The sequence below is a fragment of the Rhipicephalus microplus genome, chromosome 2 (genome assembly GCF_043290135.1).
Source record: "Rhipicephalus microplus isolate Deutch F79 chromosome 2, USDA_Rmic, whole genome shotgun sequence".
Lineage (NCBI taxonomy): Eukaryota > Metazoa > Arthropoda > Arachnida > Ixodida > Ixodidae > Rhipicephalus > Rhipicephalus microplus.
The window spans coordinates 218,849,352-218,866,586 of record NC_134701.1 but is presented as its reverse complement, the minus strand read 5'-3'; the positions used below and the strand labels follow the sequence as shown (position 1 = coordinate 218,866,586).

Sequence of the window (17,235 nt, the reverse complement as noted above, 5' to 3'; positions counted from 1 at the left end):
TTTGTCTGGTTGAGGAAAACTTGGCAGTTCAATGAAAATTTCCATACTTCGTGCAACCATTCTGCAATTTATTGAAAGAAACAAGAATAGTACTTCTAGTATCATATAATGAAAAGCTGTTTTGAGATACCATTAGTTCATAATGCTTACATCTGCTACAATTATAACACGATATACTTTATTTGTTGCTAGCATGAGGCATAAGTATCCACGTATAGTATTTTATTTTGCGCCACCAATAATTGAACAAGTTTAATGAGTCAGTCCTCCACTGTATTTGCTCCTTAATTTCGCAAACAAACGCTCTTCTTAACTGGCTTTTTTTCTTTTGGATGAATGACGACACAGATCCTCCTCTTCCCCCTGTGATCCACGTAGTGTCTACATCCACAAGTGCTGTGACGGTGTCTTGGGATGTGTCATCGAAAGAAGCAAAACCAATAACAGGTGTGTCTGCGTTTTTTTTGCCTCTTGCGTAAACGAGCTGTCATGTAGTTCTCAAACAAAGTTTGAAGAAGCCCATCTTAGGTTACATGGTGAACTATGACAGTAGAACATCGTCAAAGTGAATACAATTTAATTGAACGGTCGAGTAAAGTAACGACAAACGCGTGACTGAACTATGGTCAACACCATCTAATAGGCATTCATGTATGCCGTTTTATATCTTTACTGACATATTGAATACTTTGACAACAGGAAAAGTGACAAAAATACAAAAGTTCCCAATACATTGGGAATAACAGAAACAGACATGGCATTGTAGAACCAGTTGGCACACTAAAAGAAAATAACTTAATCCAACTAACAGAAAATAAGGTCATGGAGCGAATTGGGGACATGTGAGTTTTAACTGTATATAGGGCAGTAACTGTCACATAAATGAAAAGAATTTTGAGTCAATTAAAAAAAAACATGTTGCACCTGGACATTGAACCTACAACTTCAGCAGAAAGAGACCTATGCTCTAGAACTAGAGATGTAACGATGGAGAAATTTCCATCCTCTTTAATAAATTTTTATATTTCTCTAGTGCTTTGGGTTGAACTTCTATCCACTTCATTTTCTTTTTTAACACGAAAGTGTTTCATACTGGGGTTCACTATGGCTTCGCTGACCTACTTTCGTCACAAAGTGACGTTGAAAAATATACACTAAAACACTGTAAATAAAAAAATTCGATGAAAAAAAATTGGGGGACCCTCAAGCTTCACCTTTAGGCGTTGAACGCAATAGCGAAATCCGGCCCCTAGTGCGCCCTTCCACCGCTAAGTGCATAGTTATTGATATGTTTCGTTACACACACACACACAACACACACACACACGCACGCACACACACGCACGCACACGAACGCGCGAGCACAAGCGCGACTTATATTACTGCAGTAACTGTGCATTGTGGCCACTTCCCTCTGCAAGAACGGCACTCTGCCGTAGTCGAGACACGTTTTTCACAATCTCTCACAGATGGTACACAGACACACACACACACACGCTCGCGCGTGCGCGAAAAAGTTTTTGGTCTAAAGCAAGAGTCACATAGCCTCCAAGATACAGGCCGCTGGCTTGCCATCTGGGAGGCATGAAGAGTCTCACAATACCTCACAGATGGTATAACATGATCTAGCGTTTGCTGTTTGGTTTATCAATGCCTCTGGAAAGGCATGATATGTTTTCCGCTAAATGGACATAGTCGTTCATATTTAGAGCTGTTTGAAAGTCCCTGTGTGTTTTTAGTGGTGATAACTGCACTATCCCGGCCTTTTTTGACGTATTTTGATGACCTCCCAAATGCACCTACAAATTGCCGAATGGGCTCGTTTTCGTCGTGACATATGTCGAACAAAATGCGCCAAGGAGACTCTTTCCACTACATGGCATTTATGTACTGTTTTTGCTCTATGACAGCTGCAAGTAACGTCGTGTCTTTGTGGTAGAACGCCTACTTGCCGCGCGAACGGCCCGGGTTCGATTCTCAATGGGACCAGAAAGTTTTATTCTTTCTTTTATTTGCTCCTCTCTCAATTTTTCGCTCACAACCAACTGCGCCGACGCCGACGGCCGAACTTTGCAACACTATCTCTTTAACGCTATCGCGTTAATATCTGGCGCACGGAATCGAATTATCAACTTCTCAATTCTCAGCGTGCGGTGTTAGCCACTACATTACAAAACGTACGTTGTCTATTGTGCTAACGGAAAGCCATTTATTTACCCCACACACTGTTTGGCAGTCCACAGAGCTTCGAAACTTCAGTGCGTTTTAGTTATCAGCGAAGAGATGGCACGACGACCTCGTGTTTGACGTGCTCTCAAGGTCGCTGCCCCTATAGTACCACGAAACATCGTCTCTTCTGCGCGCGCGTTTATCAGACACATAATTCGGGAAAGTACGAAGGTCACATCGCACGCTGCCACGGCCGCGTTTTCGAAAAGAGCGCACTGCTGACACACGACGCAGGAAGAATTGTGACAGTTGTTAGTCCGCTCTTGTTCTGTGAGTGCTTTCTCTTTGAGCATTGCGCTGGAAGTTCTTGAGCTGCTTGCCATTACTAACATGACTTTGCAATTTGTTACTGTTTCTGAAACAATCTGTAACAAACGCTCAATTACCTTTGTAAAGACAAGTTTCACTTGCGTGTGATACTGATTCCTACCCAGGGAGATCAGCCACGTGTTTTTTTCATTGAGGTGATAACCGCAGTTGAAGTATCCATGTGGGCAACCTTATACGTTCCTTAGATTGACTGTCGACCATATTCATTAGATTTTGTCTAGCATAAAAAGGAGATCTTAACCGATTCCACCTCTTTCATTGATAAAAATGAAATAGGTGCGACAAGAAGCTATGACGTCCTGCCCATGGCGGAGTGACCAGGGACATCACACGCGCAATAATTTTGACATAAAAGTCCTGTACCTATAAGAGAGTGCATTCGTGCGCTTTAAGTTTCTATTAGGGTAGACATGGTAATTTTCTACCGCAGCGCACTTCGATATACGATGGCAATACTTGTTCGTTTGCCTACGATAGATTGTCCCTAATAAATATTTGTCGCCACCTGCCATCAACAGTATCAAATCCTTGGGAACCACAAACCATTTGAACCATTTTTTCTGTTAGTACATTCCAGCGTCGATGAGTGATCAAGGTGTTCATCAACTCATGTGGAAAACTGTGTCGCTTCTCATCAACTCAGCGGCTGTAGGAAGTGTATAACAATTCGAAAATTCACCAAAAGCGCACCGAAACTTAAACAGGCTGAAGTAGAAAGGACACATTGTCAAATTTTTGGTGCGTTTAATAAGAAGTTTCAAAAAGAACGTCAATCAAATGGCCCAACTCGACATCCTCTCGAGGTGTATATTGGTTGATTAAACTGGATTGTACAGCCGAGGATGACATAAATGCCTTTAAATTATTACTTCGCTACGTCATGAAAGTTGGCAAACTTCACTTTGCGAAAGTGTACGTCGCACTTGCAAACTTCACGCGAGATGGGAATGTCGCCAGACTGAAACATGGTTCGGGAAGCTTTGTCTCGAGTCCTCGAGAACGCAATCATGCTAGACAGGAAGTAGAAGTGCTTCCTAAAAGCTAGCCGCTTCCTGGCTGACCATCCTCTCTGTTCTATTATGCTAATCATTTTCCACTTCGTGCAAACATGCGCCATTTTTATTCAGTTAGAATTTGCTGTTCGACGTTGTCGCGCAAGTCCATAAACAATAATAACAAATTTCACACCGCCAACGAGCCACGCCGCGGTGGTCTAGTGGTCAAGGTACTCGGCTGCTGACCCGCAGGTCGCGGGATCGAATCTCGGCTTCGGCGGCTGCATTTTCGATGGAGTCGGACATGTTGTAGGCCCAAGTGCTCAGATTTGGGTACACGTTAAAGAAACTCAGGTGGTAAAAATTTCCGGAGCCCTCCACTACGGCGTCTCTTGTAATCATATGGTGGTTTTGGGACGTTAAACCTCACACATCAATCAATCACCGCCAACGTGATGTCGAAAAGAATACACAAACATCCCTGACTCCCATTCGGTGCATCCAAGTCCTTTGTAGACTTCTTGTTGGTGCTAAGTCTATATCGTACAAAACAATTCGCATTTTTCACAATATTTCAGGACATCGTTTCTTTCGCATGTCCTGAACTTTCTTGAATTAATGCTATTCTGGCATTCCCTTGAACACGCAGGTCAACATCGACGCCGAGAAGAACGTGCAGTTGTGCAATAACTCCAATGCTCATACCGAGAGACGACCAGTAAACGTCATTGGTCTATTCGTTTTATTAGTGAAGCCTGAAGGCTAAACAAAAACAGCAATGAAACGTCGTGCATCTGCTCTATGAATAGAAGAAATAAAAAATTCATTTTAGTGCACATGGCAGAGCGATTGCAATCTATACTATACACCTCTTATATCGCATACATATCCAACACATAAATCACCTCACAGAAACATTTACCCCGCCTACCAAGAACGTCAGGGGAGTGATCCATGCTCCACAAACACTGTATGTATGTCGCCTTTTACCAGGATTTCGGCACCAACCAGCTCATTTAACGCACCCTACACCATTGTTCATCTATGCTTACGCTCACTAAAATGAAGTCGAGGCACATCCGCAACACTTTCACTTGAATGCTCTATTGCCGTTTGCGTAGAGGCAAACTGTGCAAACACTCGCTTACACAGACTGAGCGGACAGCGGCCCAGATCATTCATTATACATGGATAAGCACTGGTGCTTTAGAGGGCCAGTGTTCGGCGAATAAAAAAAATGGCTGTGCCATCTAGGGCCTATATGTGCCTACTGCACTGTTCATGGTTTCCTATGTGCATTATTCATGCTAATGCACAGCTGCACGGCGCTGCCGCAGTCCGCGATGAGAAGTGGGAAATGGACCAGCAAATGCAAGGCGCACGTAAAAACGCAGACGCCCACGCCCAGCTTTGGCGTTGATGTTTCCCTTGAGCCATCCGTCTACGAAGCTGTACGTTCTCGGGAACCATAAGGCGCACCGGTTACTGTATGCATATATAGCTCGAATATTATAGGCTGCGCGCCAAGGTAGAAAAGCCATGTATGAAAGATGCGGTTCCCGCACGCTAGCCCGACTATCTATTGGCATGCGCTTGCGCGCGCCGAGTTCATTTTTACAGGAAAGGCAGGTCCGCTGTTAGGGCGCGCCACTCAAGCCAGGTTCACGTATCGTCAATGAAGCGGGACGCTTATACGATTTGGTAAGGCGGGCTTGCACACCATATACTTGCCTGTAGGTTTCTTCGCTATTTCTGCTGATTCATAAAATATTCAGCTAACGTTGTTGGAAAAGTGGATGCGCTCAAGTAGGAAGCAGTTCACGAGTGAAATCCGCTGCGAGAAATCTATTCCCAGGGTTGAAAAAGTGTTTGTGCTCTTGTGTGTTTATTTAATGAGCTTGCCAAGCCTCCAAGAAAAATAATAATACAGCTCTCTGTATAGGGACTACAGGCGGGATAGATAGCAAATAACTTTGGGAAACAATTTCATTATGACAATTTTTTTATTTTCGACTTGTCCAGCTTTCCGTTACTGAGTTATAAAGCGTTGTCCTGCTGAGCTTGCGAGTATTCAAAAATTAGTATTTTTAATTCTTCTGCCAAAGTCGACAACAGATTTGACTTACGCCAGAGAGTTATATCACACGATGTTCTTGCACTGAAACCTATTTAGAAAATAGCTAACCACTCATCCTTTGAATATACGTGAACGAAGCTTTGTATAGGCTCAGGGCTTCTCAATCATTCAACGCCATTTTACAAACAACGTCTCTGGTATGTATTCATGTCATATAATTCTTATATGGTTAGCACATATTCTCGCTTGCTTATAAAAAGACGCTAGCAGCACTAGCAGGCTTCGTCTGTTGCGAAACATATGCTGTCTTACTTTCAAGTAATTAGAGGGCGCCAGAGCTACTTTTCGTAAGAATACTAAACAAGATCACAAGGTTATCCCGGGCAGGTGACCATCAATTTTCGCCTTCTCTATCATTGTTTTAATTTCACTGGAAACATTCGGTCGAATAATGTGATAGACAAGAGATAGACGCGGCACCGCACGACTTGGTACATCGCAGTAACCACGCCACCGCACCTCCCCTCGTACTCCATTGGCCTTTTCCTTTTCCTGAATCGTAAACGAGGTAGAAAACTCTATGCTACGCTGGTTACGCTTGCAGAATATTAATTCCCCCTCGACATCGAAAAGAGAACGAATTATGGTGAATCTGTGTGTCATCCCATCACGTCAAGTATCACCAAACTTGGTGTGTGTGGAGCTAGCAAGACGGCCGCGAGCGCATCATGAAATGCCCAATATACTCCAATGTCAAACGCCACCTATAAAAGACGGTGTGTAAATGTGCGAAATCACTACAGCGTTACTTCAAGGCACTCAATATTTTACTGAACAAAAATAATGAGAGGACTGTTGGATTTTTGTGTTATATTAACTCATCATAACTGAGTTGTAATATAATATTACTATACCCCGAAGTCCTTGATATTTGCTTTAAACATGAATAGAATAAAACCTCAGGCTCTGAATAAAATGAAAATTCATTGTTCGTTATGTTCATTTTGGGCGAAGAAAAAGTCTGCGTTTCACGTTGCTTCCAGGAAGTTGCATGTCGCACGGCTCGTCGAACGTGGCAGTGATTTCGTAAAAGAGATCATATGCAACGGTACACTGCAGAATGAAGTTGAATTAGCACAACTTTATCATTCACAAGGTTCAATTCATCCGAAACTTCATATATCTCGCTCATTCTTAGCCTCTCCTTGATGCAAATGACAAAAGGAGTGGTGAACTCAATTGCGTACGTAGCCTTTCAAAGGGTTAGTATCCTGAATGCTAACGACATCAAATGCAAAGTGTCAAGCACGCATTTATTTAAACAAAGAGCACTAGTCTCCCCTGAAGCCCCGGTCACAATCCATTCACGCATGCAAGAGGATAGACACGTGCGTCGCGTTCACTTCTGACCAAACCCGTCTATATAGGCACAGGCTTTTGCCATTCATTCATTCATTAAACTGTATTAGTGTACTATAGCCCGGTCTTTCCAGATCGAGGCGGGCCTCGTCCACGTCGGTATCGTCAGGCCGAGCCTTGTGCGTCATCGTGAACCTTCTGGACTGCCCGTAGCTAATCTTGATAAGACGCGTTTCGCACAAAACTGCTTTGGAATTAACGAAGCGTCCATCAATATTTAGTGAATCAACTGCATTTTTAAATGCGAAGCGTTTCTTGGCGACCTTCGGTGACAGTAAGCGTAGCTATCTATCTATCTATCTATCTATCTATCTATCTATCTATCTATCTATCTATCTATCTATCTATCTATCTATCCGCCTACGACATTTAGCTCTCCTGGTAATTTCAATAATGGTACCGATACCAAACTTGGTATGTCATAGCATGACTGTATTACGAGCATAACTGACTAGTCATAACATAAAAATAATGATGTGTATGTCATGAGTGTCATGATTTAAATTTCACGGTCTTGCTGCTCTTGCGGTGGTTTCGTTCCCATTACATGTTTCAAAACTGGTATGGCATGACATGACTGCATGGGGAACACAAGTGACGGAGCCTAACATGAAAATCATGACATGCGTGTCACGTAACATCACGACTACGCGCCACACTTATGATGCGCTTGCGGCCGTTTCGCTTGCGTCACATTACCAAATATGGTATTACAGTACGTGAATGGATGGCGAAGGTATGATACTGGTGCAAAGATGATAAACATGAGATGCGTGGCATGTAACACCATGACTATATACGCCATACTGATACTGCGCTAGCGGCCGTTTCACTGGCTTCACATATGCCAAATTTGGTATTCCGTCATGCCATTGGATCACCAAGGTGCATGATAATCATGAGATGCGTGTCATGTGAGAACATGACTACATGCCATATAGTCGAGGCACCAATACATTTCGACGTGACGCGGTGCGTGTGCTCGCCGGCGTTCATTTCGTCGCGTCAAGCCGGCGTTCCCACGCCAGGCAACGGTCCTGTCATATACTTGCCGGTGCGCGCCCCACTGCGTTGCTTTGACGCATGCGCGTTTCAGCGCATCCAGCGTCCCTCCTTCACGAAAAATGGAGAGGCAGTGTTGTCTGAGTTACGGTGGTGGTAAAAAACATTTATTTCAGAAAAAGTTTACTAGAGAGTGCCGACGTGGCCCATCGGCGTGCTAGAGTGGCAAGACCCTATTCCGGTACGCCAGTGGAGCTGGAAGCTGCCCGTGCGCGCTCCACTAAGGAGCGTTGTGCAGCCAAGGTAGAGCAGTCGAGCAGGTGCTCCTCCCAAGCCTCTCTAGTTGGGATAGGAAAAGGGGATGAGAAAGGGACGGGATTAACTGGGCACGATGCTACGACGTGATATGTGTCGGCGAGCACATGACAGGTCGAGCAGGTGCCATTGATTTCCGGCAAAAAGTGCCTGGCGACCGCCGGACTGATAAAGGTGTTCGTCTGCAGGCGGCGTAGCAGTCGTTCGTCCGCTTTCTCCAAACCGCGTGCGGGGTCCGGGTAGAGGCGGCGCGAAGCCCGGTAATAAGCCAAAATTTCGCGAAAGGGCGTCAGGTTGGTATTGCCAGATTCCGTCTAGGGTCATGGAGGGGCAACGGCCCGGACAGGAGAAGCGCGGGCAGCGGCATTTGCCGCCTCGTTGCCGGGCAGGCCCGAGTGGCCTGGGGTCCACACTATACGAATGGGATGAGGGTTAAAGCGCCAAGAGGCTGCCTGTAGTAGGCTAGCCGCCAGCGGAGCAATGGAACCCTGAAGGTACTGAGAACAGGCCGAGCGCGAGTCCGTCAGGATGGTGCGTGAGGCAGGGTGAGAGGCGGCCAAAGCTATGGCAACCTCTTCAGCGTGCGTTACTGTGTCTGCTCGAAAGGAGAGGCCATCTACGTGTTTGCCCTCTGTAATCACGGCAGCCGTGAAGTGACCCGAGGGGGAGGGACCCGATACGTCCACGTAGAAAACACCAGGACGATCGGAGTGTCGCGTATGAAGGGCCGCGGCGCGTGCTAGTCTACGGCCAGGATGGAGGTCAGGGTTCATATTACGGGGTAGAGGTTCCACCCATAGCTTTTGACGCCAGAGCTCTGGTACCGGCTGCAGAGGGTCTTGGTCAGATATCGGGTTAAGGCCAAGTCTGTGTAGAAGACGGCGCCCTGAAGGCGTCTGTGACAGTCGATTGATTTGGTTAACGCGATGAGCTGCGCGCATCTCTGCAAAGGTGTTGTGTACCCCCAGAGCCGTGAATCGGCTGTTGGAAGTTGCAATAGGTAGGTCCAGAGCGCGTTTGTATACTGAACGAAGAAGGACGTCCAGCTTGTGCTCGTGTCGACGACGCAGGCGAAGGTAAGGCAAGGCGTAGAGGACGCGACTGGTCACAAACGCGTAGGCCAATCGGAGGGACTGAGACCCGCGGAGGCCGCCGCGCTTGGTAGAAACTCGCCGTATCATGCGGCTCACCTGTTCGCTGGTGCGTCTGAGGCCTGCTATTGTGCCCTTTGGATACAAGGACGATGTGAGGTGAAGGCCAGGAACCCGAATATTTTGCACTGACGGGACGGGCCCGGACGGAAGAAAAATTTGAGGCGGCGGTAGCGGAGAGACTGAAAGAAGAGCCGATTTAGCTGGAGAGCACTCCAGGCCGCATGAACCTGCGTAGGTGTCCACCAGAAGGGCAGCCTTTTGCAGGCGTTCTTCGATTTGCGCTAAGGAGCCGGTGTTGGTCCAGATTGTGATATCGTCCGCATATAGTGCGTGTTGTATTCCCTCGACCTCGCTTAGAAGAGAGGGGAGGTTCATCATCGCCAGGTTAGAAAGCAGAGGAGACAGGACTGCCCCTTGAGGTGTACCCCGCGTGCCTAATAAGTACGGGCCGTGTTCGGTAGAATTAAGGCGAATGAAGGCGGTGCGGTGTGATAGAAAGGCGCGAATGTAGTTGAAAGTCTTCTGCCCGCAGTTTGTGGTGGACAGGTTAGTGAGTATAGTGCTGTGTTTGACGTTGTCGAACGCCCCGCGGAGATCGAGAGCGAGCACGGCTTTATCGTTATGGCGCATAGTAGTCGGCTCTATGATATCGTGTTGAAGCTGGAGCAGGACGTCCTGCGCCGACAGATGCGGGCGAAAGCCAAACATCGTGTCGGCAAAGGTGCTCCTGGCCTCCAAGTAGGCGGAAAGGCGTTCGCGAATCATGGTTTCCATGAGTTTGCCTGCGCAAGACGTAAGTGAGATAGGTCTCAGTGCCTCAATACTAACGGACTTTGCCGATTAGGGAATGAATGTCACGACCGATGTGGTCCATTCCGTTGGAAGCGGAGAACCGTCCCATATCGAATTTATAAGCTGGAGTAGCGAGAGGTGTGCTTGGTCGGGAAGATTTGCCAGGAGCGATACTGTGATTCCGTCGCGTCCAGGGGCCGTGCCCCGTCGCATTTTCGTGAGTGCAAATCGTAAATCAGAAAGCGTGTGTGGGGCGTCGAGGTCGGTGTTAGGGGCGCCGGAATACGTATATGCTGGGCCTGCGGGATCAATTGTGCGGCAGACGTAGCGGTCACAAAGTTCTCGTGCGAGTTCATCCGTAGTGCCCTGAAATGCATGCAGAACACGGTGGAGCTGGCGTTGAGTTTCTCCCCTGGTGGTGGAGGGATCGAGAAGGCTTCTAAAGAGTCGCCACGCACTCTTAGAGCTCATCTGGTTTGCAGCCTTCGAACAGGTGTCTGCCCAGTTAGCATCGGAAAGTTGTGCGGAGTATGCGGCCGCCTCTGCAGTGAGCGCCTCAATGCGAGCGCGAAGTTTCCGATTAAGTTTGTTGCGTTTCCAGCGCCTTATGAGCCCGCGGCGAGCGTGCCAAAGATGTAGGAGGTGTGGATCGATTGCAAGAGTCAAATTAGAGGTTGCAAGGGTGCGAGTGTTCGCTTGTTTCATATGAAGAGCGTATGATGCCCACGCTGCATATTCGGTCGAGGAGAGGCCGGCGGGGAATGGTTGCATTTTGAACTGAGTCCAATCAGTGAGACGGGCTTGGCCCCAGTGTTGGCGCATTTTCTGCCGCGGTGTGAACGAAATGCGGAGTAAAAAGTGATCGCTGCCTAGGTTTTCGCCTAAATTTTCCCATGTAGCATCGCGGATGTGACGGGTGAGGGAGAGGTCGGGGCATGTGTCTCGCGTGACCGAGTTGCCGGAACGTGTGGGTTGTGCCGGATCGGTAAGAAGCGTCAGGCTCAGCAAGGAAATGAGCTCCTTGAGCTCTCTGCCCCGGGCCTTCTCGTAGTGGTAACCCCAGTGAGGGCTGGGGGCATTAAAGTCCCCGACAATCACCAGTGGTTGTCGGGCCGCTATACGCAGTGCCCGGTGGAAGAGATGCGCAAACGAAGCCCTCGAAAGGCGAGGGGGACAGACAGTACACGTTTAAGATATGTATTGATGGTTGGCCCCTCCGCTGAGACAGCACTGATATCATGCAGTAGTCGTAAGGAAGATCCAGATCGAGGTCGATCCGTATCGCCGTGTAAGCTTTATGCACGAGGAGGCATGTGGTGGTGCCGCCTACATAGGAGCAGTATCCAGAAAGGGATGGAGCAGGGCCAGATTCTTGGAGCGCCAAGACGGCCGGCTGAGAGCCAAGTGAGCTGAGGAAAAGGGAAAGATGTGAACGCTTTCGCCTGTTCCCGAAGCCTCCAGGGTTCCACTGTATGATCTCGAATTTAGACGCAATGTTTGAACGGGACGTACGATTGGTAGCCATCGTGACTTTCCTAGGTTTTATATTTGGTCCTTCATGTCCCGCTCGGAATCCTTAGAGGCAGGGAGGGGCACGGAGGCCGGATTGTCCGACGGCGGGGTGGTGGTAGCCACCTTACGACGACGCCGTGGAGCTGTACCCTCACTGCTCACCGAGCAGGAGCGGGAACGCGATGCCTTGGGTTGACACTGGGTGATTGCCCAGGCTTGAATAGCCTGGGTAACCTCTACTACTATGCGTTGGACCGAGAAGCTGGTGAGGAGGTAATTAATTGAAGCTTCGACGCGCGTGAGGCGTTCCTCTACGCGCGGGGTGTGCTCTTCGCTAGGAAGAGTTTGGTTAGCGGGCAAGAGAACCTGAGGTGCCCCAGGAGCCTCAAGAGCTTCTGGAGTAAATGTGGCACCGGTTCCGAGTGCTGGAGTACACATGGCTGCTTGAACCGGCGGTTTAATGGGAGTGGACTTAGCGCGAGGACTAAGCTTGGACGTAGCTGGCGTAGCCGCCTGGACAGAGGAGGCAATACCGGATGGCCTTGCAGTACACTGTTGTTGGGGTTGAAGTCGCTTATTTAAGAGTTCGAGTTGTTTAGTTAAAAGAGAATTTTGCTTTTGAAGTGCCGCAACTTGCTGACGAAGGGCCGCAAGTTCGGGAGAAGGAGGATCGACAGAAGGGGGTGAGAGAGGCTTAGAAGCAGCTTTCCCTGCCCAACTGCTCACCTGAGGTACCGCCGCTGGTGCTTCGAGCGGTGGGAATGCTTGAGAGCCGGCGTGGAGTGGTGGAGTCGAATGATGCAGGTTTGTGCTGCTGTCTGGCTGTGACGAACATGAGGTGGTCCCTCGAGGAGATGTTGAGGGCTGCTTGCGTTTCCTATATTTTCGGTATTTTGCCGTGCAGCCACTGGTTCCAGTCTCATGGGCGCCGTGGCAGAGGAGGCACTTGGGGTGGCAGTCGTGGGCATTGAGACCTGCAGGTGCGGGGGTTCCACATTTGGCACACTGGGTTGAAGCGGCGTGAGGGCACTGAGGTGGTCGATGACCGATGGTACCGCACTTGGTGCATACAGGGACCGTTTTCTTGTAGGCGCGGATATACGTCGCCACGCAGTGGTAGAAGAGGAAGCGGGGTAACTTCGTGCCCTCGAAAGTCACCACCGCCGCCGCGGAATCTCCGAGTTTGTGGACCGCAAGGATAGTACCTTGAGGCCAATACAGTTCAGACTTTATCTTTTCCGGGCTTTCAGCAGGGTTTACATTGATGACGCCCTTGCATGTATCCCCTGGTGCCTTGGCGTGGCCTCGAACGGGCAGCTGCTGATCCCCCACTTGCAGCTGGAAGTCCCCGAGGAGTCGCTGTGCCATAGGCAAAATGGTGGTGCTACAGACCAAGATGTTCTGTTCCCAGATTGGCCACACTTGAATTTGCGTGGTAGTCCGGTCGCCGAGGTAGCTGCGGATGGCGTCGCCCGCGCGATCGGCCGGGACAAATGTGCGTAGCTCGCAGGGAACGCGAGGTTTAACTACTACGATGTAATCGTCGCGAGAGAGGCGAGGAGTTTGACGCGGACGCCACTTGCGTTGCTTCGCTGGCTGCGAGGACGGAGCAGAGGTAGGCACACCGCCGGAGGGATGGCGCGCCGGTGTTCCTTGCAAGGCTGGGGAATGGTGGCCCGCCGTGGCGTCTCGTTGTTGTTGACACGCAGACTTCGATTTCGCTTGCTTGTGTTGCCACAGTTTCACCATGTCGTCGAGGTATTCATCTTCTGATGGCATAGTGTTTTCGGAGGATGAAATCTCCATGGACAGCATTTGGCTTGAGGTAGGATCATAGCCCGTAACCACGTTAGCGGCCGCCATCGCCGGGCTGAGAGCACTTAGCGAGGCGGCGTTGTAGCCGGGAGTGAAGGACGTCCCTCAAGTTGTCAAAACTGGACCCACCTGGACGAAGGTGTTGTCTAGGCTAAGCGGAGAACTTAGCGGTGACGATAAATCCAAGTTTCAGGGGTACCAAGGTAGATGTCCGCAGAAATAGCAGAAAATCTACTGAGGCGATGTGGAGTGCGTCCGTCACCATCGAGCGCTCGCAGCGCCCCCTCTCTGAGTTACGTATCGGCGCGAAATGCCGAAATGCAGCATGTCGCATTTCGCACCGGTTGCCATCGGGCCGCGACGATGGACGCTGGTCGGGCCTGGCGTCAGACTATAGAGTGCTCACGTTTTGCAAACGCTGCGTCACTGTGCCCAGCGCGCGCGCACGTCAGCGCTACATTGGAGTATATTGGGCCCTTCATGATGTGCTCGCAGCTATTTTGCTAGCTCCACGTGTACCAAATTTGGTGTAACGTGACGTCGATGGATGACGAAATATATAACTGGTGCAGTCAAGATAATCCTGACACGCGTGTCGTCTAAAAACCTGACAACATACCACGCTCATAGCATGCTCGTGGCCGTTTCGCTGGCTCCACATATAAAAAAATTGGTATTACGAGAGGTGAATAGATAATTAAGGTAAACGACACATCCAAACATAATAATCAAGACGCGAAAGTCATGTGTGGCATCATTTATATGCACCTCGTAACGCTGTGCTGATTGTTAAGTGACATATCAACATTTCACATTCGTGCTTCGCATATCATCGATTTCCATTGTACGTGGGATCTGCCATGTTTTTGTAAGTGCGAATGGATTTCTTTGTCGGGCGTCCAACGGCGTGCACGTACCGGAAGGTGTTATCTCTCCGCTCTCAATTCTTCTCCCATAGCAGCAGTCGCGAGTGCGCACTCTTATACCCGCAACCAGGTTTCGCGCAAAGCGAATTGCATATCGAGCGGCTCGTTTCTTGTTTTCAACTCAATACTAAGGGCTCAGTCATAATTCTTTATTGTGAATGGCAATGACATCAATAAAGTGCACTTATATTTACCGACGTGTAGCGGGTACTTCATTAATCGTAGAATAACGAATAACGACCTATGGAATGCTTCCCTACTTTATAACTTTATTTATTTATTTATTTATTTATTTATTTATTTATTTATTTATTTATTTATTTGTATATTTATTTATTTATTTGCAATACTACCAGTCTCTACTGACACTATAGCAGGAGGACACACTGTACAGTTGATATGATTGCTCATCATAGTAACAAACCAGCAATACAGAAATTTAGGGTAACATCAGCTTGACACTTCGTGCAAGAGCAATATATACAAAACATCGTATATTAACAAAATATGATGATATCTGGTGTAGCGGCTGTCCCACAAATGTCTTGTATTAATCGACCCAAGAAAGTTCAAAAATGATCTAGAAGTGCCACTCTGTGAGCTTTAGCTGGGACTGTGATGCGCAGACCTGCCATTTCTTACTACCCCTTCCGCCACACATGAATCGAAGCGCCTTCGTCGGTGTTTGCGGTGGCTCCACGTAGATGATAAGAAGTGAACGGCTTTCAAAACAGCACAGCCTCTAACATTATGTGAAATGGTCCTAAACCTGCAGACTACTTGTGAAAGTTGTCCTGATTGAGCAGGGAATGTGCGCCATCTAGAGTTAGCGAGTAGACTCGAACGCAACCTGGGAAGATCAATCGGCTGACGTCACAGTTATTGATCCAAGGGAACAGTTACTAAGGCGTTACAAAGAGGGCGCCCGCTCCCAAGGGTGGAAGGATCGCTTTTAGTCAGAAAATAATGTGCGAAAAATTACTCTTGAGGCATTTACAATGTTGAAAGAATAGTTGGCCTATGATTGGGCAGCTGATAATTATTGGAAATATATTGTTTTGACTTCCTAATTAACAATAATATTCCTGCCTGTTGACTTATAATCTATATTGTAGAGAGTGGTTGTGACTGAGTGGAAGCAATGAGTAGAATTGAAACTGTAGTATCTATTTTCCAGTGAGCACTATGACAGAACTATGAGAGTCCGTTGGTGCAAGCAAGATTCAAACACACAAAACGTAGAGATATCTACGGGTCTTCTTTCTAATTATAGGCAGTAAAGCTTTTTTTTTCATTTTGATAAAATATTAGCAATCATTGCGCTAACACATTCGGAAGACATTTTTCTCAAGCAGGAAGCTTTCATGCTATCAAACTTCCTTGATTTTTTGTCCAAACCACCAACACAACTTGCATAAAAATGTGTAGCTCTGTTAAAGTGAAGAATTCTTTCGGAGCTTTGAATTGTACTGTGACGGTAGCTGAAAACTCAGCGCAGAGTTGACCATGTGTACTCGTAATTTTGTTGCTTTTATTCCGTCGATTCTCCAACGTAGTCCAGCAAAAAAAAGACCTTTATTTTGAATCAGCAACTACGAAAATAACGTTTCGCCATTCAGCAATGGTCTAACATTACTTCAGATGGTAATGTAGTATCCACTGCATATGGTGTTGGGTAGCTTTGGGTAGCTATTTTTTGTACTTTACTGGTGCTTTCTTTACCCATGGAGGTTTTTGAGAGTCATGATATTTGAGCTGATACTCAGCACACTCCAGAAAACTGTGCCGTCTATACATAGGGTGGAAAACCAAGATCTTCCTCTCATCGGGTCGTAGTTATTCTTGAGAATATGACGATGACTGCTATTAAAAACTTAAAAACAGATATTATACTCATAAATGACAAGAAAATTTGAATCCAGACAAAACATAAATTCCGGCGAAGAACGAGACTTCAAATGACGAGAAATTGTGGACCAGTAAACGTATAATCAATGTTTCAACAAACAGAGTGACCGTCGTCAAGCTACTCTGGTCAAAACGACATTCCTTGAAGTTGAAAGAATGAGTAGACTGCGAACATTTTTTGATGTTGTGTTATGTGCACCCAATCGGCACATCATGTATATTCTCCGTGTACAATAATAAAAAATGGCTTCCAGTTCTGGTTATTGAGCCATGAAGCTGTCTTAAATAGTTCGAACCGAAACGTTCATGCGCAGATGATAGTAATAAATTCACAAGATGCCTACGGACTATGTCGCCACATATTAATCGAGGTGACACTTTTCTAATTACTCACATTCTGGTTTTTGTTCTGGCTCATCATGTAGGATTCGTGCTGTACTGGAAGTCGGAGACGGGTGACTGGAGCGAACTGGGAGTGGATGGAGTGGCTACGTCACACACGTTTCAAGACCTGAACTGCGGCACGCGCTATCATTTCTACGCGGTGGCCTTCAACGACGTGGGACGCAGTGAACCAAGCTCCAGCGTCAGTGCTACAACGTCTGGGGGAGGTGAGTAATCATCTCTAAAAACAAACAAACAATGATGGCACATTTATTGATTAAAATTATATATGAATTGTAATCCTGTATACGTGTTGTCCTGAAAAAACACGTCACATACAACTCATTCAAAGTGGAGGAAAACCATTGTACAGTTTA

General features: G+C 47.4%; 1 protein-coding gene across 1 annotated transcript in view; it reads left to right on the top strand.

Annotated features, from left to right (window-relative positions):
- The window catches only part of LOC119169564 (cell adhesion molecule Dscam1), a 547,574-nt gene that overhangs the window by 489,811 nt on the left and 40,528 nt on the right, over window positions 1-17,235 (top strand). The window contains exons 19-20 of the mRNA XM_075876128.1: window positions 349-447; window positions 16,900-17,085. Of these exons, the coding sequence (XP_075732243.1) occupies window positions 349-447; window positions 16,900-17,085 (285 nt within the window). The remainder of the gene's footprint in view (window positions 1-348; window positions 448-16,899; window positions 17,086-17,235) is intronic.